Source organism: Marmota monax, unplaced genomic scaffold, assembly GCF_021218885.2.
Source record: "Marmota monax isolate L192 unplaced genomic scaffold, Marmota_monax_Labrador192_F-V1.1 WCK01_AAM20220418_F8-fsc00061, whole genome shotgun sequence".
Taxonomy (NCBI): Eukaryota; Metazoa; Chordata; class Mammalia; order Rodentia; family Sciuridae; genus Marmota; species Marmota monax.
This window is the reverse complement of record NW_026695230.1, coordinates 5,037,975-5,062,292: the sequence shown is the minus strand read 5'-3', so window position 1 is coordinate 5,062,292 and position 24,318 is coordinate 5,037,975. Positions and strand designations below refer to the sequence as shown.

General features: G+C 38.0%; 2 protein-coding genes across 3 annotated transcripts in view; both read left to right on the top strand.

The window, feature by feature from the left end:
- The window catches only part of Nell1 (neural EGFL like 1), an 840,108-nt gene that overhangs the window by 534,192 nt on the left and 281,598 nt on the right, over positions 1 to 24,318 (top strand). The window lies entirely within an intron of this gene.
- LOC124088363 (isocitrate dehydrogenase [NAD] subunit gamma, mitochondrial-like) lies at positions 12,935 to 14,596 on the top strand. Its single transcript, XM_046437925.2, has one exon. It carries the CDS (start codon positions 12,983 to 12,985, stop codon positions 14,150 to 14,152), a length of 1,170 nt encoding a protein of 389 aa, XP_046293881.2. The 5' UTR covers positions 12,935 to 12,982; the 3' UTR covers positions 14,153 to 14,596.

Here is a 24,318-nt window from a genome sequence, read left to right as displayed (position 1 = left end):
GCCAGAGGGGAGGAGCGGGGCCGCCGCCCGTGCCCGCAAGGTAGGCAGACCTGTGACCAACCTGCAGATCAGGCCCAGCGGTCTGCAGGCGTGGTAGGAGGGGCAGGGCAGAGCCGCCGCCCGCGCCGGCAAGGTAAGCAGACCTGCGACAGACCGGCGGATCAGGCCCAGCGGCCTGCCATCATGGTACACACTTCACCCCAACTGGAGTAGGGGCAGAGCAGAGCCTTCACCAACGCCCAGATCAGGCCCAGCAGCCCGCCTGTGTGGTGGTCAAGTGACCCCAATTGGAGTGGGGGCGGAGCGGAACTGACACCCGTGCCCGCAAGGTGGGCAGACCGGCGACCAACCTGCAGATCAGGCCTAGCGATCCCCGGGCGTGGTAGGAGGGGCAGGGCAGAGCCTTCGCCCCCACCTGCAAGGTAGGCAGACCTGCGACAGAACGGCGGATCAGGCCCAGGGGTTCGCGGGCGTGGTAGACACCTCACACCAATTGGAGGAGGGGCAGAGCAGAGCCCCCGCCCGCACCTGCAAGGGAGACTTTTCAACTATACAAGAGCAATATAAATATATAGGGGGGGAAAAATTTCAAAAATACAACAGTTTCACCAAGAAGAAAGAAACGCAAGCAGTATGAAAAGACAAGGAAAGAAAGGACTACAAGCAATGCAGGTCAACTCAACTTTAGAAGAGGTAACAGCTGCAGCAGATGGAATGTCGGATAAAGAATTCAGGATATATATGCTTCAGATGATCTGGAGTATCAAGGAAGACATTAGACAGCAAAATCAGACAATGAAAGATCACTTCGACAAGGAATTACACAAACAAATCCAGGAAGCAAAGGATCAACTATACAGGGAGATAGAGGTTATAAAAAACAAATAAACAGAAATCCTAGAAATGCAGGAATCAATAAACCAACTTAAAAACTCAATGGAGAATACTACCAGCAGAGTAGAACACTTAGAAGATAGAACATCAGACAATGAAGACAAAGTATTTCAACTTGAAAAGAACATAGACAGCTCAGCAAGACTGTTAAGAAACCATGAGCAGAACATCCAAGAAATATGGGATAACATTAAGAGACCAAACTTAAGAGTCATTGGGATGCAGGAAGGTATAGAACTCCATACCAAAGGAATGAGCAATTTATTCAATGAAATAATACGAGAAAACTTCCCAGACTTGAAGAATGAGACAGAATCCCAAATCCTAGAAGCCTACAGGACGCCGAATGTGCAAAATTATAAGAGATCCACACCTAGACACATTATAATGAAGATGCCCAACATACAGAATAAGGAGAGAATTTTAAAAGCTACAAGAGAAAGGAAGCAGATTACATTTAGGGGCAAGCCAATCAGGATAACAGCTGATCTTTCAACACAGACTCTGAAAGCTAGAAGATCCTGGAATAACATATTTCCAACACTGAAAGAAAATGGGTTCCAACCAAGAATTGTGTATCCAGCGAAATTAAGCTTCAGGATGGAAGATGAAATTAAAACCTTCCACGACAAACAAAAGTTAAAAGAATATGCAGCTGGAAAACCATCTCTTCAAAACATCCTCGGCAAAACATTACAGGAAGAGGAAATGGAAAATAACAATGAAAACCAACAGTGGGAGGTAGGACAGTAAAGGTGGGGGGAATAATCAAAGAGGAAAACAAACCATGTTTAGTAACAGAAATAAACAAATATGGCTGGAAGAACAACCCATATCTCAATAATAACCCTAAATGTTAATGGCTTAAACTCACCAATTAAGAGACACAGGCTAGTAGAATGGATCACAAAACAAGACCGAACAATATGCTGCCTACAGGAGACGCATTTGATAGGAAAAGACATACATAGGCTGAAGATGAAAGGTTGGGAAAAATCATATCACTCATATGGACTTCGGAAACAAGCAGGAGTGTCCATACTCATATCAAATAAAATAGATTTCAAGCCAAAGTTAATCAAAAGGGATAAAGAGGGACACTACATACTGCTTAAGGGAACCATACACCAACAAGACATAACAATCATAAATATATATGCCCCAAACAATGGTGCAGCTATGTTCATCAAACAAACTCTTCTCAAGTTCAAGAGTCTAATAGACCACCATACGATAATCATGGGAGACTTCAACACACCTCTCTCGCCACTGGACAGATCTTCCAAACAAAAGTTGAATAAGGAAACTATAGAACTCAATAACACAATTAATAACCTAGACTTAATTCACATATATAGAATATACCACCCAACATCAAGCAGTTACACTTTTTTCTCAGCAGCACATGGATCCTTCTCAAAAATAGATCATATATTATGTCACAGGGCAACTCTTAGACAATATAAAGGAGTAGAGATAATACCATGCATCCTATCTGATCATAATGGAATGAAACTGAAAATCAATGATAAAAGAAGGAAGGAAAAAGCATACATCACTTGGAGAATGAACAATAGGTTACTGAATGATCAATGGGTTATAGAAGACATCAAGGAGGAAATTAAAAAATTCTTGGAGATTAATGAAAACACAGACACAACATATCGGAATCTATGGGACACACTGAAAGCAGTTCTAAGAGGAAAATTCATTGCTTGGAGTTCATTCCTTAAAAAAAGAAAAAACCAACAAATAAATGATCTCATACTTCATCTCAAAATCCTAGAAAAAGAAGAGCAAAACAACAGCGAAAGAAGTAGAAGGCAAGAAATAATTAAAATCAGAGCTGAAATTAATGAAATCGAAACAAAAGAAACAATTGAAAAAATTGACAAAACTAAAAGTTGGTTCTTTGAGAAAATAAACAAAATCGACAGACCCTTAGCCATGCTAGCGAAGAGAAGAAGAGAGAGAACTCAAATTACTAGCATACGGGATGAAAAAGGCAATATCACAACAGACACTTCAGAAATACCGAAGATAATCAAAAATTATTTTGAATCCTTATACTCCAATAAATTAGAAGATAGTGAAGGCATCGATAAATTTCTGAAGTCATATGATCTGCCCAGATTGAGTCAGGAGGATATAGACAACCTAAACAGACCAATATCAATCGAGGAAATAGAAGAAACCATCAAAAGACTACCAACTAAGAAAAACCCAGGACCGGATGGGTATACAGCAGAGTTTTACAAAACCTTTAAAGAAGAACTAATACCAATACTTTTCAAGCTACTTCAGGAAATAGAAAAAGAGGGAGAACTTCCAAATTCATTCTATGAGGCCAACATCACCCTGATACCTAAACCAGACAAAGACACTTCAAAGAAAGAAAACTACAGACCAATATCTCTAATGAACCTAGATGCAAAAATCCTCAATAAAATTCTGGCGAATCGGATACAAAAACATATCAAAAAAATTGTGCACCATGATCAAGTAGGATTCATCCCTGGGATGCAAGGCTGGTTCAATATATGGAAATCAATAAATGTTATTCACCACATCAATAGACTTAAAAATAAGAACCATATGATCATCTCGATAGATGCGGAAAAAGCATTTGACAAAGTACAGCATCCCTTTATGTTCAAAACTCTAGAAAAACTAGGGATAACAGGAACATACCTCAATATTGTAAAAGCAATCTATGCTAAGCCTCAGGCTAGCATCATTCTGAATGGAGAAAAATTGAAGGCATTCCCTCTAAAATCTGGAACAAGACAGGGATGCCCTCTTTCACCACTTCTGTTCAACATAGTTCTCGAAACGCTGGCCAGAGCAATTAGACAGACGAAAGAAATTAAAGGCATAAAAATAAGAAAAGAAGAACTTAAATTATCACTATTTGCAGATGATATGATTCTATACCTAGCAGACCCAAAAGGCTCTACAAGGAAACTATTAGAGCTAATAAATGAATTCAGCAAAGTGGCAGGATATAAAATCAACACGCATAAATCAAAGGCATTCCTGTATATCAGCGACAAATCCTCTGAAATGGAAATGAGGACAACCACTCCATTCACAATATCTTCAAAAAAAAATAAAATACTTGGGAATCAACCTAACAAAAGAGGTGAAAGACTTATACAATGAAAACTACAGAACCCTAAAGAGAGAAATAGAAGAAGATCTTAGAAGATGGAAAAATATACCCTGTTCATGGATAGGCAGAACTAACATCATCAAAATGGCGATATTACCAAAAGTTCTCTATAGGTTTAATGCAATGCCAATCAAAATCCCAACGGCATTTCTTGTAGAAATAGAGAAAGCAATCATGAAATTCATATGGAAAAATAAAAGACCCAGAATAGCAAAAACAATGCTAAGCAGGAAGTGTGAATCAGGCGGTATAGCGATACCAGACTTCAAACTATACTACAGAGCAATAGTAACAAAAACAGCATGGTACTGGTACCAAAACACGCGGGTGGACCAATGGTACAGAATAGAGGACACAGAAACCAATCCACAAAACTACAACTATCTTATATTTGATAAAGGGGCTAAAAGCATGCAATGGAGGAAGGATAGCATCTTCAACAAATGGTGTTGGGAAAACTGGAAATCCATATGCAACAAAATGAAACTGAATCCCTTTCTCTCGCCATGCACAAAAGTTAATTCAAAAGGGATCAAGGAGCTTGATATCAAATCAGAGACTCGGCGTCTGATAGAAGAAAAAGTTGGCTAAGATCTACATACTGTGGGGTCGGGCTCCAAATTCCTCAATAGGACACCCATAGCACAAAAGTTAATAACTAGAATCAACAAATGGGACTTACTCAAACTAAAAAGTTTTTTCTCAGCTAAAGAAACAATAAGAGAGGTAAATAGAGAGCCTACATCCTGGGAACAAATCTTTACTCCTCACACTTCAGATAGAGCCCTAATATCCAGAGTATACAAAGAACTCAAAAAATTAGACAATAAGAGAACAAACAACCCAATCAACAAATGGGCCAAGGACCTGAACAGACACTTCTCAGAGGAGGACATACAATCAATCAACAAGTACATGAAAAAATGCTCACCATCTCTAGCAGTCAGAGAAATGCAAATCAAAACCACCCTAAGATACCATCTCACTCCAGTAAGATTGGCAGCCATTATGAAGTCAAACAACAAGTGCTGGCGAGGATGTGGGGAAAAGGGTACACTTGTACATTGCTGGTGGGACTACAAATTGGTGCAGCCAATTTGGAAAGCAGTATGGAGATTTCTTGGAAAGCTGGGAATGGAGCCACCATTTGACCCAGCTATTCCACTTCTTGGTCTATTCCCTAAAGACCTAAAAAGAGCATGCTACAGGGACACTGCTACATCGATGTTCATAGCAGCACAATTCACAATAGCAAGACTGTGGAACCAACCCAGATGCCCTTCAATAGACGAATGGATTAAAAAAATGTGGCATTTATACACAATGGAGTATTACTCTGCATTAAAAAATGACAAAATCATAGAATTTGCAGGGAAATGGATGGCACTAGAGCAGATTATGCTAAGTGAAGCTAGCCAATCCCTAAAAAACAAATGCCAAATGTCTTCTTTGTTATAAGGAGAGTAACTTAGAACAGAGTAGGGTCAAAGAGCATGAGAAGAAGATTAACATTAAACAGAGATGAGAGGTGGGAGGGAAAGGGAGAGAAAAGGGAAATTGCATGGAAATGGAAGGAGACCCTCAGAGTTATACAAAAGTACATACAAGAGGAAGTGAAGGGAAAGGGAAAAATAATACAAGGGGGACAAATGAATGTCAGTAGAGGGGGCAGAGAGAGAAGAGGGGAGGGGAGGGGAGGGGAGGGGGGATAGTAGAGGATAGGAAAGGCAGCAGAACACAACAGACACTAGTATGGCAATATGTAAATCAATGGATGTGTAACTGATGTGATTCTGCAATCTGTATATGGGGTAAAAATGGGAGCTCATAACCCACTTGAATCAAAGTGTGAAAGATGATATATCAAGAACTATGTAATGTTTTGAACAACCAACAATAAAAAAAGAAAGAAATAACATGAAATGGCATATTATTTTAATTTTATTTATTTATTGTTTAGAATGATCTCAAATGCTCTCAAATATTGCATTTTCAGTAATGACAATGACCATAAAGATACATTGAGCTAGCAACTGTTCAAATTGTTTGTATCTAATCCTTGTAGAACTCCATGAGGGAGTTATTATCCTACTTTACATAGGAAGAAGCTGAGGCATAGAGCAATTCAGCAACTCACCCAAGGTCTAACATCTAAAAAGGAAAGAGTTAGAATTAGTACCCAAATTATTTGCTGACATTTAACAATTAAGCATTACTGCATCAAAGGGAAAGTCCACTTTTGAGCACTAAAAAAAATTAATTTGTATTTCTATCAAGTCTCTAACTATCATCATCTCACTATTTAGTTTTAAAAAGCTAGATGTTCTAGAAGCCTTTATAAAAAAAGATGAATGCCTGGAAACCTTACCCATCTCCCATCCCTAGAGGTGACCACTTTTAGTTCTCTTGAGAGAATCTCTTGGTACTTTTCTCCCTATCTCTAAATAGCATGTTTCTTGCTACTTCATCATATTTTCAACTGTGACACTTTTTAAAATTAACTTTCACCATATAGGAATGCAATTTGGCTATCTTTCACCTCTCTGTATATCTTCTTGCTGGATCAATATTCTGTATTTATGTTATTGAGACTATGAACATGATATTAATAACTGAATCATGGAATATACTATGCTTGATTTCCTTTTTTGCATAAATCTTTGTTCTCGCTGTCACTACTATTTTGCTCCTTTATTCATCCCATTGCTTAGTTTTCTATGGATTTATCATATTTTATCCTCAACCTCTCATCTACTCTATAAATGTCTTCTAACCCTTTCATGTTCTTGCATAAATCTGCTCCAGAGTTGAGTTGATTTCTAGACTCACTGCTAAGTTCATAGTCCTGAGAATCTCTATCCCCATGATTCTGAGGATCCCCTTTGCCTCTACAGGAATGGGACCCTGGTTTTTGTATACTATGTATACTCTTCCTTGACATACAGTTCTGGCTTGTTGGAGCACATATTAGAAGCTTCCCTCAAACATTTGAAGTTGGCTCTTTGCTCACACTGAAGAAAAGGATGATAAAACACTAGTCAAAATCTCTGCAAACTGGGATGTGACCATTGATCATGGAAGTTGATCTGGGTCATTCTCTTGAGAAACAACTGGTTTTCAGTATCTTTAAGTATTTTAGTTTTAGTTCATTGGTTTCCTCTGAAAAAAACCTTATAAAACTCTTGCCCAAGCCCATCTTCCAGCTTTCTGAATGTCATATAAACTTTTACTTATTTTCCAGGTAGTCTATAGGGAACCTGCTCTCAGTTGTGTATGGAGTTTCCCAGTGCTGAGAATAAATCTCCCATCTTCTCCTAGATTGCTGGAGATATAGGTCATCTGACTGAGCAGAACTGGGGTATATCTAGTTCTTAAAGAGACTGTCCATTCACCTTTATCTGCTACTCTCAGAGGTATCTGGAGTTGCCAATTCCTAAGTTTTGCTTTCTGTAATGCAAAGCAAATTGTTTCTTAGTTTTTTCCCACTGTGTTTGAGATTCAACTTTTTCAAATCTGAAAAGTCATTGCTTCTTCACCTGTTTTCTGCTTTTCAAAATGTTGTTGTCCCCTCTATGATCTTCATGGCTTTTGTAAGTTTATAATATCAATACAAATAAAAAAAGAAAAACCATTTTAAATATAACTTAAATGGGATTTCAAAAGGGAGCAGATGTAAATGCATGTTTCTAAGCACACATCTTTATTTGGAAATTGTAGATGTTTTTAGTTATGCATGATTGTCAGTTTATCTTTTAATGGCCTGAAAGTCTACCATGGTAGCGTGTATGTGTGAGAATGGGATTGTGAATGTGTGAATATGTGTTACTCTTCCTTCCATTCTCAGGGGTGGGCTATAGCACACGAATCACTTAAAACACAGAAGGAAAGTAGAGTGATGTGTGGGAAAGAACAAAAGCTTAGGAAGAAGAGACCTGGGAAAGACTCTTCTGTTGATTTGGAAGATCAATTCTCTTGGCACCTTACTTCCTTGTTTATAGTCACCATCTCATAGTTGCATTTTTCAGAATTAGATAAAGTGTTATTCAACTTCTAGCCCTGGATATAGTGCTCTGTGAAGGCCACTTTCCTTCTTGAATGAAGGGAAAGCATTTGCAGGCAGGTAGTAGGGAGGCCGGGGAGATATGCATGATTTGTACAATGATACTTCCTTTATAATATTGGCCCGGGCTAAACCAGTTGACTAAAATAGCTGGCATCTGAAAACCCCTCTAATTTCTAGATTCTGTAGTTATTATAAAAACCTCACTGTAAGAACTCAGTCATTTTGATTTAACAAATGTGGTGTGTACTGTATAGGGATGATGTATTTTGGGCTAATGAGAATTGAGACTTTCTGAGAAAACGTACCCTGTATGATCATGTGAGCTGGTGACAGCAGTTGTGGGAATGTGTATGTGGGTGTTGAACTAAAAACTAAGTAGGTTTAACAGAGAGGACTTCATTCACTCATACATCTATTCATTATTAACACATAGAGGTTTTTTGCCTTATCCTGTTTAAAAGGAAAGCCTCTGAAATACAGAAGTGTTGGAAAATATAATCATCACACCTGTGAATAATTATTGGAAGGCCACTATCTTGCTAGACATGGAGAATTTAGGTTGGCATAGTCAATGCTCCAGGTGATAGAAAAGTGATTAAGGGAGTTATCATTTGGCCCTAACTTTTGGTTAGAAGGAAAGGCAAGGGATACGCTGTTTCCAAATGAGTCATTAGCTGACTTCTTTTCAAAAAAGGTTCACCTTGCTTCTTAAATATCACTTTTATATCTAGATTATAAACTACTCCTTTTAAACCCTGACCCTCCCCCCCCCAAAAAAAGAAAAAGCTCCACAAACAAAACAGAAAAAGAAAGGGGGGAAAATGTGAGTAATGAGCATAATGTTAGTCCCATCCTCACCTACTGTTTTCAGAACAAGATTTTCTTTAATTAGCCGAAAAATATATCCAGGAAGCTTTTCTTCATGTAAAGATGCAGGTAGTTCCTCCTCAAACCCTGATTTGTACAGTAAATTTGGTACGGGATGAAGTATGTTCTCCTTTGGAAGACAAGGGGGACATTTCTAGATTACTTTAAGTTTGGCTCCCTGATGGTTCTCTGCCATCTGTCAACTCTTCTGTGGTTATTAAACAGTGATGGTCGAATAGGTAAGAAATGGTTAATAATTGTGCAATAGAGAAATGCCACAAACTAAGACTTTGTCTTTTGATTCTTTCAGAAAAACATATAAAAACAATGTTCATAGTCAGTTGTTTCTCTAGGGCTTTAAATGGATTTCAAGAGCTTTCTTAAAAGGGCTGTGTGTGTTTTAAATTTCTGCTTGCACTAAGGCAAAGCTTTGTTATATGGTGGTCACAGGCCTTGAAATGCCTGTCTCCCTCACTCTATTTTTGAGTTAATGTTTTTCTTTATAAAGTAATAGCTTTCAAATCCCTTTATTTTTATTTCAGAAACTATTAATGCCTGTCAGCTGCCTGTGGGGGTATCATATAAATTCCTAAGTTTGCCATTCAAGGTCCTCCACTCTATGACCCCAATTTACTTTCCCTATTTGTCTGTCAATATTTTCCTGCATAAACCCTTCCATTCAACCAGGCAGAAATGTACACAGCACCCCACAGGCCTTTTAGTTTTGCCTGTATTTCAGAAAGTCTCTCCCTTCCATCATGTGTGTCAGGTGCTAACCCTTCTATGAGACTGGACCTGGGTCCCTTGGCTAAGCTTCCTAGCCCAAGTACACAGTCAATCCATGCTATGCCCTTGCATATGTCATCTGGGTCATTCAGGAACCATTTGGTGTCCACTGCCCCTTCATGTTTCATCTAGATCTACTTCATGTAACTCTGCCTGGGAAGTAAACTCTTTGACCATGGTGGTTTTATATTTGTTTCCTCACATTGAAAGATGTGCATGGTTGTTTGCATGTCTGTCAATCACCTACTTTTATTTTCTGCTGTCTACTTCCACTGTAATGTAGTTCCAAAAGATTCCAAAAGAATGGAGGAAAAAAAAAAACAAACCTAGAGACCATACATGTCAGAAAGCTTGGCTCTGGAGCCCATGTTCTCACCCACTCACCTACATGGCCTTGTGCAGGTTTTTGGCGATCCCCACTGTTATTGGTAATTTTTTTTCTTTCCCTCTCAATAGGATTTTGACAGCATTGGCCACTCATTCCTGGAATATTCCAGCTCTGTTAGTTTGTATAATACTTCTCTCTGTTCTCTTCCCTTGTCCCACCCAATCCCACCCATTTCTTCTCTAGTCATCACCTGGGAGATATGTATGTGTGTGTGTGTGTGTGTGTGTGAGTGTGTGTGTGTGTGTGTGATCATCACTTTTGCCCCTAGTTTTGTCATCATTATCATTATCATTTCTTTTCTTTTTTTTTTTTGTTTTTTGGTGATTCTGGAGATTGAACTCGGGCCCCCAAATATGCTGGGCAAGTGCTCCATCGCTGAGCTGTACCCTCAGTCCCCGTTGTTACTTTTCTGTGCTTTCTCTACATTCTTCTTCCTAGCCCAGTACTTTTTGACCTCAGTGGGATGACACACTGAGTGTCACACTCCATCATGACATATGTCAAAACTAGTCACTTATCACAGTGTCACAGTCATGACACATGTCAAAACTAGTCACTTATTGATAAGCATTAAGTTATAATCCCTCGAAAATGATTTACTTTTTTAATTAGTTAGACTCACCCCAAAGTTATTATCACAGGGATGTCAGCTCATCTGCATTTCAACAGAGTCTGCTGGCTTGGGTGCAACAAGGTAGAATTTGAATTAGCTGTAAGTGAGTAGCTCATAATTCATAGCCTATTTTATATTTTCTGAAAATATCCCTGACCTGTGGTTATTGATGTATCATTAATACTTACAGCAATTTTGAAATATTATAGTCAGTAAGCTGTAGATTTATAGCTGCATTTGTTACCTTGATTTTTGCAATAGGTACATATTTAATAAGGAAAAGAGGTAAAGAAAACATGTGTATGTGTCTTGTCCTTATAGCATAGAAATGGAAGTAAGGCTATAATTAAAGTTTCCAAATTAAAAACAAAGTGATTATTCAAATGGTATGTGCAATAATACTATTTACATTACTATGAATAATTGTTAATACTATGTGTCATACTTCTTTTTTTAATTTTTTTTGGTACTGGGGATTGAACCCAGTAAAGCTTTACTAGTGAGCTAATCCCCAGCCCTTTTTATTCTTTTCTTTTGAGACAGGGTCTCACTAAGTTGCTGAGGCTGGCCTCAAACTTGTGATCCTCCTGCCTCGGCCACCCAAGTCTCTGGGATTATAGGCATGCATCACCAAGCCTGGCTATGTGTTATACATTTTGATGATAAATTTATGTTTTCCTAGTCTTTATTAGTATATGATGTTTTTCTTTTATTAGCTGTAAGGGTCTGAATTTTACCTTTTAAATATAGTTCAATATGTTTTTTATATTAGCTGTATGCACATTTTGTCACTCAAAAAATGGCATGTTTTGAGATCAGGGAGCAGATCTCACTAATAATTTCTTAATAAAATACTTTTTTGAACATGACCTATAAAAAACTTTGGGAGCTTTACTTTACTTATCCAACTACTTGTGTGTTTGCGTGTATGCGTGCACATGCACACGTGTGTGTTTGGTTTTCATTACAATTCAGCATGCTTCTGGGAGTATATCTCCTATGAATGTCATTCATCATCTGTCACAGCAAAAGAAAAGTTAGAAACCTCTGCTCGAGGCTATTTTATACACATCTGAAGGTTTAACTCTCTCTCATGTGTTAATGGCTCTTGAGTCTATATCATCATCCATGATCCTTTCTCTGGAGCTGCGGACTCATTTACTAAGCTACCTACTAGGCATCAGTATGTGGACATCTTACAGATTTCCCAAACACAGAATTTCTGAAATTGAACCCATTTTTTAATCTCATTCCTCCTCCCTGTTGGCTTTACTTCTAGTATTGTGCTTTTTTGTTGATAGCATCATCATTCATCCACTCTGTTAAATTCATTAAAAATAATGTACAGTGTTTCAGAGGCCAGTAGCCCAGTCCTGTTTATCTACTAAATATCCCTGAAGTTGTCTTCTCTTTTCTCATTTTCTTCAACCTATCATAGCTGCTCATCATTTCCTGTTGGTATCACTTCATAGCCCAGTGGCTCTCAAATTTCAGTATATATCACAATTATTAAAACATAACAAGTTAGATTCCCATCTCCAGAAATCTAATTCAGTAAGTCTAGGGATAGTTCCAAGAAATTGAATGTCTAACCAGGTGTTTTTCTGAGAAAGTCTTTTATTTCTCTTTTCCAGAGAAGAAAATACTCTGTATGATATTATAATGATAGACATGTGTCATTAGGTATTTGTCCAAATTTGTAGAATATGTAATATCAAACGTGACCTAGTGTAAAACCATGGACTTTGGTTGATAATCATGTGTCAATATTGATTCATTAGTTATAGCAAATATACCACTGTTGTGCAGAATTTTGACAATAGGGAAGGCTGTTCCTATGTTAGGGCAGGGTAGTATGTATGGTAAATAGCTGTACCTTCTGTTCAATTTTGCTGTGACCCTAAACTGCCCTAAAAATAAGTCTCTATTTTTAGACCATATTGTACAGGACTTAGTATATGTAATGTGCTTAATTAATTATCCAACTCAAAAATGTTTATATTTTCTACTATGTAATGCATCATTTCTTCTGCTGTCTAGCTATCATTTTCACTACAGTAGAATGTCTATCAAACACATTCTAATGAGAGAATTGTGACCTAGGCAAGAATTATGAAACAAGAATTCCACCAAAAGAAGCCAGTGCTGAGCAAGAGGAAGAACCCATATTTCCACATAATTTGAGTGAACCTTGATGTAATGATCATGGCACTAAAGATGGTAATGGGAGCCAGTTCCTCTGTGAAGGCAATTTTACAAACTGCAATTTTTGGCCCTTCTTGGGAAATATTACTTGGACCTCAGGCCCCTCTTAGGAACTTCTGTTTGTATCACATAGATCCTCCAGCAGCTTTGTATGGTGGACGACACACGGTGACCATGATTCCCGGAGATGGCGTTGGGCCTGAACTTATGATGGACGTCAAGTCTGTGTTTAAATATGCGAGTGTGCCTGTGGACTTTGAGGAAGTGCTGGTGAACTCCACATCTAGTGAAGAGGAAGTTCACAACACTATCATGGCTATCCGTCGAAACCGTGTGGCTTTGAAGGGCAACATGGAAACCGATCACAACCTACCACCTTCTTACAAATCCCGCAACAGTATGCTTCGCACCACCCTAGATCTCTATGCCAATGTCATTCATTTCAAGAATCTGCCAAACGTGCAGACCCGGCACAAGAACATAGACATCTTAGTTGTTCGGGAAAATACAGAGGGCGAGTATAGCAACCTGGAGCATGAGAGTACGGAAGGAGTGATAGAGAGTCTGAAGATCATTACCAAGGCCAGGTCTATGCGCATTGCTGAATATGCCTTCCAGCTGGCCCAGAATATGGGGCGTAAAAAAGTGACAGCTGTGCACAAGGCCAACATCATGAAACTGGGAGATGGACTCTTCCTCCAGTGCTGTCGTGAGGTGTCATCCCGCTATCCTCAGCTCGTCTTAGAAGGCATGATTGTGGACAATGCTACAATGCAGCTGGTATCTCAACCCCAACAGTTTGATGTCATGGTGATGCCCAATCTTTATGGCAACATTATTAACAATATCTGCACAGGGTTGGTTGGGGGGCCTGGCCTGGTACCTGGAGCCAACTATGGTTGCTTATATGCAATATTTGAGACAGCTTCAAGGCATACGGCCAAGAATTTAGCTCACAAGAATATTGCCAACCCTACGGCCATGCTGCTGGCAAGTTGCATTATGCTGGATTACCTCAAACTCCATTCCCATGCCACCCGCATTCGTACTGCAGTCTTAGAATCCATAGGCAATAAAAATATCCAGACCCCAGACATTGGAGGCCAGGGTACCACGTTGGACATCATTCACAACATCATGGAAAATGTTCAAGGTTTCAAGTAGATGATCAGTGCCTTGGAGTCTGTTATTACCCAAAGTCCTTCCTATCTTCCTCTTTACCCATTCACCCTCCACACCTAATCCTTGCCAGCAAGGCTAATGTACAGAATAAACCATCTGTTCCAATTCAGGAGAAGTGTATCAAGACTGATTTTTCCCCATTAAATTAAAATTCCATAAACATTTCTTATTTAAATTAGACAAACCTATTGCATCGTAAACGATTTGTGGACATTCTTTCTATTTTAATCAGTGATTCTCACCTCTCTATGATATGATACAATGAATAAATCAGATCTGTTTGTGTAGTCCGAAGGGCTTTCCCAGGACCTAATGCACTGATTTTCTTTTATCTGTGTCATTAAAATTCAGTAAACCAGCCTACAGAGAATCTGTTTTTTTTTCTCTAGAGGTTATTAATGAGCTAATTAGTGCAATAAACTTTGCCTACAAAATATACATTGTAACTTTAATAATAAATAAAGTAACATAAAGCTGAGCTAGTGCAGAATGCTTTCACTCCTTCCTCAATATCCTCCTTTTCCATGGTGTTGTTTAGGACGTTTATGTGATAAATTTTCTCTGTGTTCTTTTGCACACATGAAAATTGATGGAAACTGCAGCTCCCCTGGAAAAGGGATTTTTAAATTTCTTTCAGCTCAGCTCAAGAGTGTAGAAGTCAAATCTCTACAATCAGAGTACACAATTCTTGATATACAAATGAAACCATGGATTGCAAACTCTGTGCTCAGTGCTTCATAGTTTCTTTTGGTCCACTTTTAAACTTGCTATCAAAGAAAGCCCTGAACTAATCTAAATATTTGCATCATTTAATTATATTTTAGTTACAGTATTTTAAAGGTCATAGTTGGGAGACATGCAAACAAAATAATACTATTAGTACGTAAAAATTGTTATTACTCAAGGAAAATGTAAAAACACAATGATTATGAAAACTGATAGTAGTTTTATCAGCAGGATAGAAATAAGATTGAGAAAAGCAGTGGATTCTGCATCCTGTATAATCTGTGGATCTTACCATACTTCACATAGCACAAGTTAAAGACACTTTTTTTTTCAGCCTCTGTGGTCTCCAGGAGGCTCCAGTTTAGTTGGGTGCCCTTGATCTCACCTAACCTAATTATATACAAAGTCAGGCCAGAGTTTGGAAAATGGAAAGTTAGTTTGAGGATATTTAGTTTGAGGAGAAATCAATTACCTTCAACCCCATCTAGAAGCCTTTCTTGAAGAATAAGGCAAGCAGGGAAGAGTCAATTGGAAAATAACCATGGTAATTGCATGTATTGCACAATTAAACATATCCCTTGCCAGGATGGATGCTACTGCCCTCCTGTTGCACCCACCTCTGGGCAGCTCTAGACCTTTGTGAGTAGTTCTTTAACAAGTGGATTTTAGTATGAATCCCACCCCGCCCTAATCCCTAAACCTTAATCACCCCACCCAATTTGTACCCCCTTTTCTCATTACTAGGAGAAATGATTCATGGCACAACCAGCCCAACTGCAGGCAGTGACCCAGCTGTCAGCTTCCACTTAGCAATAGGAGTTCATGGGCCATTTGAGCCCAAGTTTTCCTCTATGAAGAATGGCCATCTCCAGAATCCTCTCAAGACAGCTGTGATGACACCTGGTACACGACAATGGCACTTTCTATCGCCATTGTTAGATTTTCCCTCTTAGCTATGAATATCCCAAGGGTAATATCATGTATGTTTTTACTTGTCCCCTGTCATCTCTAATATAATTACTGTACATGCAATGTAAAAAAAAAATGTATGTTTGTTGAAATAATCAGGAAATGAATGCTATGGTTGATACTGCCTCACTTTTATTTGTAAAGTGAGAAAATAACTGTACCTATGCCATAGGGTTGTTGGGAAGATGGAGTGAGAAAATGCACCTTAAGCTTATAACATTGTGATAAGAGCTTGTGTTTTTCTTTTTCTTTTTTTCTTACCATTACCGTATTTGTCCCTGATGTGATTTCTTCCTGTACATCTATTCTTTGAATTCAAAGTTGTTTGTCTCTGTCCACCTTTTCTCCTACCTAAGTGCATGCCATCACACCATGGAAGATTCAGTGTATGTGGACATTGTCATGATTCCCCTGAGACCCCAGAACTCTTTCAGTTCTGAACTAAAGGTCAACAACAACAACAAAAAAAAAAAAAAAAAAACCAAAAATATCACTTTAAGGTGGATCATGATGAAAATGAGCACCAGTTATCTTTAAGAATGTCAGTTAAAGGGCGGGTACAGAGGATGAATTACACATTGTCAAAGCAGGGGCAATGGATTATGAAGGCATCCAATCCAAGTAACATTGGTAACTTGGACAAGGTTTGTACAGCTAAGGCTTCCCTTGGACTCATGTGGTCTTACGGTTGAAGTGTAGTTCACAGCCTGTGCCTATTAATGACAAACAACACTGAGTAGTCCTCAGGAAGCTGCAGAGAGAGAAGGTGAAGAGGAGGAGGAATATAAAACTCTTGTGCATATCTGGAAAGCAATCTAACCCTGTAAATGGTAGCAAGTTTCTACAGAAAAAAATAAAACTTACTACAGATGAAGAAGGTGGTGGTGGTGGTGGTGGAGTAATTTTGATGAAGAGGGAAATTGAAGACCCATCTCTGTTGAAGAAATCTACATGAGATACTCCCACCCAAAATGCACAGAAATCAAATCAGAGTACAAAAAACTCAAAGCCATTCACTCAAACATTAAAAAAAAATGTTATGAAACACGAAAAGGACCTAATTCTGTAGAAGACATTAAAAGCAAAATGCAACCAAGTATAGAAACAGGTGGTTCTCTTCCCAAAGTGGAAGCCACGATCGCCAATGACGAAGTTGCTTCCAGAGCAGGAGGCAACTCAAGATGTCTGGCAGTAGAGGAAGTCTCTTTCAGAAAACAGTTAAAACAGTTTGTTAAAATTTTCTTATTTCTGTAACAGTTGATATTTGGCTGCCCTTTATATTTCCAAGTGAGAACTTACCCTACCATGTTTGATAAATGTCCAGGTTCCATTGCCAAGAATGTGTTGTTTTATTTTTAAAGATGGAACTCCACCCTTTACTTAGTTTTAAGTGTATCTGGAGCGCTAGGATAGGACATAGTTGTACTATGGTATAACCATCATAACTGACCACCATCGTTGAGGTCAGGCATGGAAATGGCAGTGAGACAAAAATATACATGTGAACTAAACAGCATTTTAGTAAAATGAACATATCAAATATTATCCATATATGAAGCATTCTATTTTTATCCATTACCTACCATTGTAATGTTACTCCTGAAGAAAACTGGTTGAATTACATTATTGCATCATAGATTGTTGGTTTGTAATCAACTTTCAACTAGGGAATCAAATCATTATAAGTGCTCTTACCCTCTCTCCTTTTTATTTCTTGAAACCAGTAGTTCCTCTTTCCCCGATGCCTCCTTTCTCATTAACCTTTCTCATCACTGGAAACTTCCCAGTTTTTCTTGCTGCAAGTATAGACCTCTAACTTGTGTCATGCTTGCCATTGAGTTTCCTTCAGTCTATTTTCTACAATGCACCCAGCATGATCTCTCTGAAAAGCAACAGACTCAAGTCACTTCCCTACTTAAAAACCCTCATTCGGGGCTTCCTTTGTCCTTTAGAGAAAGTCAGCTGAGCACACACAATACTGTACAGTACATTCCTGAGCAATAAGAGTGATAGAGTCATTGATCGCTGGAGTCTCTGAACCTAGGGCAGAGACCGGCTCTTTTCCATGCTCACTCTAAATATGAAAGGAAGGAAGGGAGTAAAGAAAGAAAGGAAGGGCAGGCTTATGCTCACAGGACTGGGGGACTGACTTTAGTCTGTCAACCTTTCTTTACAAAATTCTCCTCTCTAAATAATACTGAACCCTTGAGGCAGTAAAACAGGTGGTTGGCAGGCTGTCTCTGTTTCCTGAAAAGATTTCTTCTGTACTACATTCATTGGCTAATTTCATCTTATCCTTTATCAGTTTACTCTGAGTTGTTTATGGTCCTAGTGTTCTAAAGAATAGCAACAACAAGTTGTCTCACTTTTCTCTGAATTAATTCTTCACTGAGGCTCTATTTGGCTAATGACCTTACAAATCACTCAATTGCTCAAGTTCCATACCTGACGTTCATCTCAGCTGTGTTACAGGAGCCTTTGTAACACTGGATAGGTTGCTTAAAGCACTGATCCCTGGTTTGTTCCTGTTTCAGATAAAAGGTAAATGTCTACCTTCATGGGATTCTTATAGAAAATTAAATAACATTGCTTTGGTTATCTATTGCTGCATAACAAACCTCCTCAGAACACAGTGGTTTAGAACAGTGATTATTTACCATGTAGTTTAATCAGGTGGTTATTATTAGCAGGAGTCTCAGGATGGCTTAATGATGGCTATCAGTCAGGAGCCTCCATTCTTCTCCACATGGCTGGCTAATGCATTTGTTTTGTTTCTTCCTAGTGTAGCACCTAGTTTCTTTATCTTTTTTTAAAATATTTTACTTTTCAATTGTAGTTGGACACAATACTTTTATTTTATTTATTTATTTTTATGTGGTGCTTAGGATCGAACCCAGGGCCTCGCATGTGCTAGGCGAGCGCTCTACCTCTGAGCCACAACCCCAGCCCGTAGCACCTAGTGTCCAAGGAGCAGAGACCAGGGCTGTGGATCTCTTAAAGCCTAGTCTTGGAAGCTTTTAATACCATTTCTACCACAGGTCATTGCTCAAAGCAGGCAACAGAGGCAGAACAGATATAAGAATAGGGAGAATAAATGTCCCCTCTTGACGGGATAATGACGAGACCACTTTGCAAAGAGTCCTAAGGAATTGAAAGTATTATTGTTATGGCCATTTTGGAATCATAATCTATTATTATGAAACTATATTTAAAGCTGTGTCCAAAGCACCTGCCACATGGGCCTTGCTTAAGCAAAGAAAACTACTATCTTTGACTTCTCCCCCTTTCATTTATCTAGTTTCACTGTCAGTTATGCCACATAATGTTCCCTGTGTTGATGCCTTTTATTCCATCACATTTCTTCTGGGTTTATATTGTCTCCAGGACTATTTAAAGAGTTATATAACTGACTTCAAATTTGACCTCCTTCATTTTATATTTTGTCTTGTACTAATTTTTTTCACCTATTTGACTTTTGCCTCAATATGTTATATGCTACTTGAGGGTAGGAAACATATTTAACCAATGTTTTGGACCTTGTATTACCCAGCATAGTTCTTGCATAGTAGGTGTAACTTTATAATTAAACACATTCCAAAGTGGATTTATTATGGTAATTATATTTATTATTATTTATCATGTGTCATGCATGTCCTACATGTTTTGCAATTACTAGTTTATTTGATTCTCGTAGTGGTTCTATTAGAGGATTATTATTACAATCCTCATAAAGGAAAATTAAGGGACAGAGATATTAAGAAATTTTCTCGAGGTCTCACAACTAACAGTAGGTAAGGACAGATGAGGATTATCTAGAACAAAGTGTTTTAATGGTTATGCGCATTTATGCACTGTAAATTCCTACTTCTATGGGTAAATGGGCTTGGTTTCATGCATAGATCAATGTTTCCTTGTGAAAATAATCTCATAGACACTAGACACGTAGAATTAAAGAAATGTCAAGAGAGTTCAGTTTTGCAGAAACTATAGTCTGGAAGGTAAAGCAAATTGTTCCAATTTCACAACTAGCCAAGCAAAGATGAGGATCCAAGCCTTCTGACTACAGATTGAGCCAGAGTAAAGATCCAACCCTTCTGATTCCAGATGATGTTCTCTTTTCACCATTTCACAACTCTCTTCTGATGTAACATACAGATAAATTACTGACATTTTAAACACTTACTTTATGCCAAGTGCGGTTTTAAATAGTTTGTATATATATGAACAAGTTTATCCTCACATTAACTTATTATTTTGGTAAGAAACTAAAGAAAGACAAGTTCAGTGACTTATTCAATGTCAATCAGATAGTAAGTAGGGAACCAGTTTTAAAATCCAGCCAAAGCCACTGTGTATAACCTTGACTACCACAGCTACTTTCCAAATAGATAGCCCAGAATGAAAGGGTATCATGTCTAGAATCAACACCAAATATTGAAAAGAGATGACATTTCCAAAATGGTAAAGTTAAATAGTCAAATTATTCTTTTGGAGTAACGATAGACAAAAAGAAACTTAGAACAAAGTGATGTGCTTTTGAAACAAACAAACAAAATGCTTAAATAATGATATGGAGTACATGCAAAGAAATATTGAGTTTTGTAAATAAGAGAAGGGTTTTGAAGATATGTATACACGTCTGGATCATTACGGAGGTTGCAAGACACTGGCAGTATTACAAGGCTCAGTTGGGAATATGTACAATATCTGCAGGAAACTGATTATAGAGCTAGAAATTTTTTGAAGGGAAGCATTTGGTCCTTGGAGTTTCCCTGACAACTTGCATAACATCGGAACTCAAAGTGGCAGAGTGTTCTTCACATCATGATGAATTTGCTTACAGTGATATGGAAAGCTAAATCTATTGCATTTGTGATTGTTCCAAGAAATGCAAGGAAAAGAAAAAGGAGACATATTTAAAGTGGGAAAAAATGACTCAACTTCACAAAAGCAATTTAAAAACCATGAATGTCTTATTATCAATTTAGTAAATGCTTAAAAATCAACACAGGCTGAGTAAAAACATAGTCTTCTGATGAAGACTTGAGTCTAGGTCCTGATCAGCATAAGCATCTGGTTTGCTATAGTTAATGCCAAATTTAGTTTCTACAAAATAGATGTAAATGGATGAATATTGCCACAAAAGAGAAAATTTTATGTTTATCAAAATGCAAAATTGATGATTTTTTTTTTCCATTCTAAAGAGAAAAGGCAGTTTTCTAGCTGATCAGGAGACCAAGACAGGAGGATCACAAGTTCAAGACCATGTCTCAAAATTAATAAAAAAGGGCTGAGGATTAGCACATTGATAGAGTGCCTCTGGGTTTAATTCCCAGTACTGCATGTGCACACACATGCATACACATGTCTTAAATTCAAGTCCTTATAAATGTCCTCATATTACCTGTGTTTTCTCAGTTCTGTGATTTTTAACAAGAAACTATTTAGGGGATTAAAAAAGTGACATTGGTTGTGCTAGCTTAATATTTTCATGGAAATTATCTTCAGAATAAATTTTGAAAAGAGGCAAAAATTCTTCAACCATGAATCAGTAGTTATTTGTAGGAATACGGCCTCACAATTGCAATATTAAATGCCATTGTGTAATTAATTTGATTGTGATGATTAGTTCACATTATATATGTATGCCAAACCACTAAGTTTATACCTAAATATATTAAATTTGAAATTGTTAATTATATCTCAGAAAAAATGGAAAAAATACAAGTACTAAGATAAAGTTTAGTTTAGGTTATATTGTAGAGATCACAAGTACAAAACTATTAGACAAATAAGGAAAGAAGTTCAGTTGGGACTCTTGTAACTTCATTTTAAGAAACATTAAGCCAGCCACGGGTGGTGGCGCAGGCCTGTAATCCCAGTGGCTCTGAAGGCTGAGGCAGGAGGATCTCATGTTCAAAGCCAGCCTCAGCATCAGTGAGGCACTAAGCAACTCAGTCAGACGCCCATTTCTTAAGAAAATACAAAAAAGGGATGGGGATGTGGTTTAGTGGTTGAGTGTCCCTGAGTTCAATTCCCTGCCACACCAAAAAAGGAAAAAAAAGAAAGAAAAAAAGAAAAGAAACATCAATCAGGCATAGTGGCAGACGCCTGTAATCACAGTGATTTAGGAGGCTGAGATAGGAGGATTGCAGATTTGAGGCCAGGCTCAGCAACTTAGTGGGACCCTAAGCAGCTTAGTGAGAGCCGGTGTCAAAACAAAAAGGGATTAGGATGTGATTCAGAGGTTAAGCCCCCCTGGGCTCAAGCTCTATCTAGTAGCAAAAAATAAAAATAAAAATAAAAAAGACTTCAAGGCTAGGTGCAGTTGCACATGCCTGTAATCCTACTGGCTCTGGAGGCTGAGGCAGGAGGATGGCGAATTCAAAGCCAGCCTCAGCAAAAGTGAGGTGCTAAGCAACTCAGTGAGACCCTGTCTCTAAATAAAATATAAAATAGAGCTGAGGATTTGGTCAGTGGTCAAGTGCCCCTGAGTTCAATCCTTGGTATTCCACCCCCCCCCCAAAAAAAAGAAAGAAAAGGCATAAAACATGAAATCAAAAAAAATTTTTATTTAAAACAACTTAAACAAATGGGAGGATAGACTTAGAAATGGGATGATGGACTTGGAAATTTTAGAGAATTTGAAAAGTGGCTCTCACTCTTTGGGAAAGACTATGGGATCAAAATTCTTAACATATTAAGTAAAATTATGTAATAATCTTATATTCAAAGGAAAACTCGTATTTCCAAATACGTTATTTGTTTCAGTATGTTAATAATGTATTTAATACAGCTATGAATATGTAAATAAAATACTATTCAAAGATAGCTATCTATTTGATGTGTTCCCCAAGGGGGAACTCAACTTTGCCCACACTTTTTCTTTCTATAGATCCTGTTTCTGTTTTAGAGGGAATCATTTTACTTATATTTGGTTTTGTTTTCCACTTTTGCATCTATATTATCTCTAAAAAGCAACATTTAGTGAGAAAGCAAAGAAAGAAATTTTTGAAGTTATTTTCCAGAAATCTGTAGTAGCAAAGTAAGAAGTCAATATTTCTGGACATGTAGATAATACTGTGGAAAGACATGCAAAATAATTTACGAAAGAAGTTATACTCAAGTACTTAAGGCTGTGGCTAGAACACATCTGTGGTATTTCATGTAGTTTTGATCTTTCAAATTTATGAAAGATGTGATTTCTCTGAAAAGGTGTACAGTGTACTCAGAAATCAACTGTATGCCAAAGCTTTCAAAGAAGATGTTGGAAAATCTGATTTATAAATAACCTGTTTTCTCCAGGGTAAGATTTCTCCAGGTATGATTGATCCTTGGCAAGGTATTTAAGTTATGATAGAATTAAGTTATTTTGATTCCAGCCTTATTCTTGCCAAGAGCAAGATCCTGTTTACACAGTGACCTCATCCATTATTTCTTTCACCCATTCACTTATACCTGGGGTAGTACATTCTCCTTTGAGCACTATACTTGTTTTGAGCTGCAGACTGTGTGGGCACTGAGGATGCAGCTTTGAGGACTGAGTGCTTTCTCCCACAGAGCACACAGGGCTGAAGGAACCAACAACAATTATGCAGCTAATAACAGAGTGATAAGTACTGTAATAGAGGTATAAGCAGGATGTTGTGATAGGACAGAGAAGGGAAAGGAAATCATAGAAACTTCTCCAGAGTAAAGTCATGCCTCATCTAAACCTTAAAACTCTTTAGGAAAATAAACAGAGGCAGAGGAGCAGGCAGGGGGAGAGAGAAGAAGGAAGTCTCTGGTTGAATACCTAGTCACTGATGGCTGAGAGGCTACCATTGTCTGCCCATTATGTGATATTCAAAGCTTTTCCTTTTTTCCCTCCATTCTTTCATATTTTATACCCTATCATTATTGTTGAACTAATTTTACCTACTCAAGTTTATCCATTAGGTGAAATTTTTCAAGATTTAAAGTGAATGTCTGAGTTTCCTGTTTTTTTTTCCAATGATGAACCCTTTACCTTGATTAATTAACCTCATTAGATACCTCATTGTAGTTGGCTCTGATTCTTGTGCTTAAGCAAATTTATTATTTTCCTTAAGCTGCTTCTCAGCATAATTTCTGCCTCTTTGAAGCCTTTCTTTTCAATTTCACGTCTCTCTTTCTCAATGTCAGCTTCTCTGTGAGCACATTCATCGCTCTGTGAACCATCTCTGAGCATACTTCTTATGCCCTTCACCTCTTCTCTGATGTCTCCTCGAGAGTGGAATAGATCTCATCCTCTCTTTCTTCCTTCTCAGCTCCCCGCTCTGGTATAGTTTTGACCTCTCAGTCTTTCTGGAAATGGCCTTTCTGGAAATCTTATCCACCACCCTCCTCAGTCATCCCTTTTTACTCCAGTGTTGGTGGCCTAATCCCCTGCTGATTGCCCGCCCCCAAGAAGCTGCTGACTGGCCACTTTCCTC

What these genes read in the sequence shown, in the direction of transcription:
- LOC124088363 (XM_046437925.2), top strand. Translation starts at nt 12,983, where the DNA reads ATGATCATGGCACTAAAGATGGTAATGGGAGCCAGTTCCTCTGTGAAG.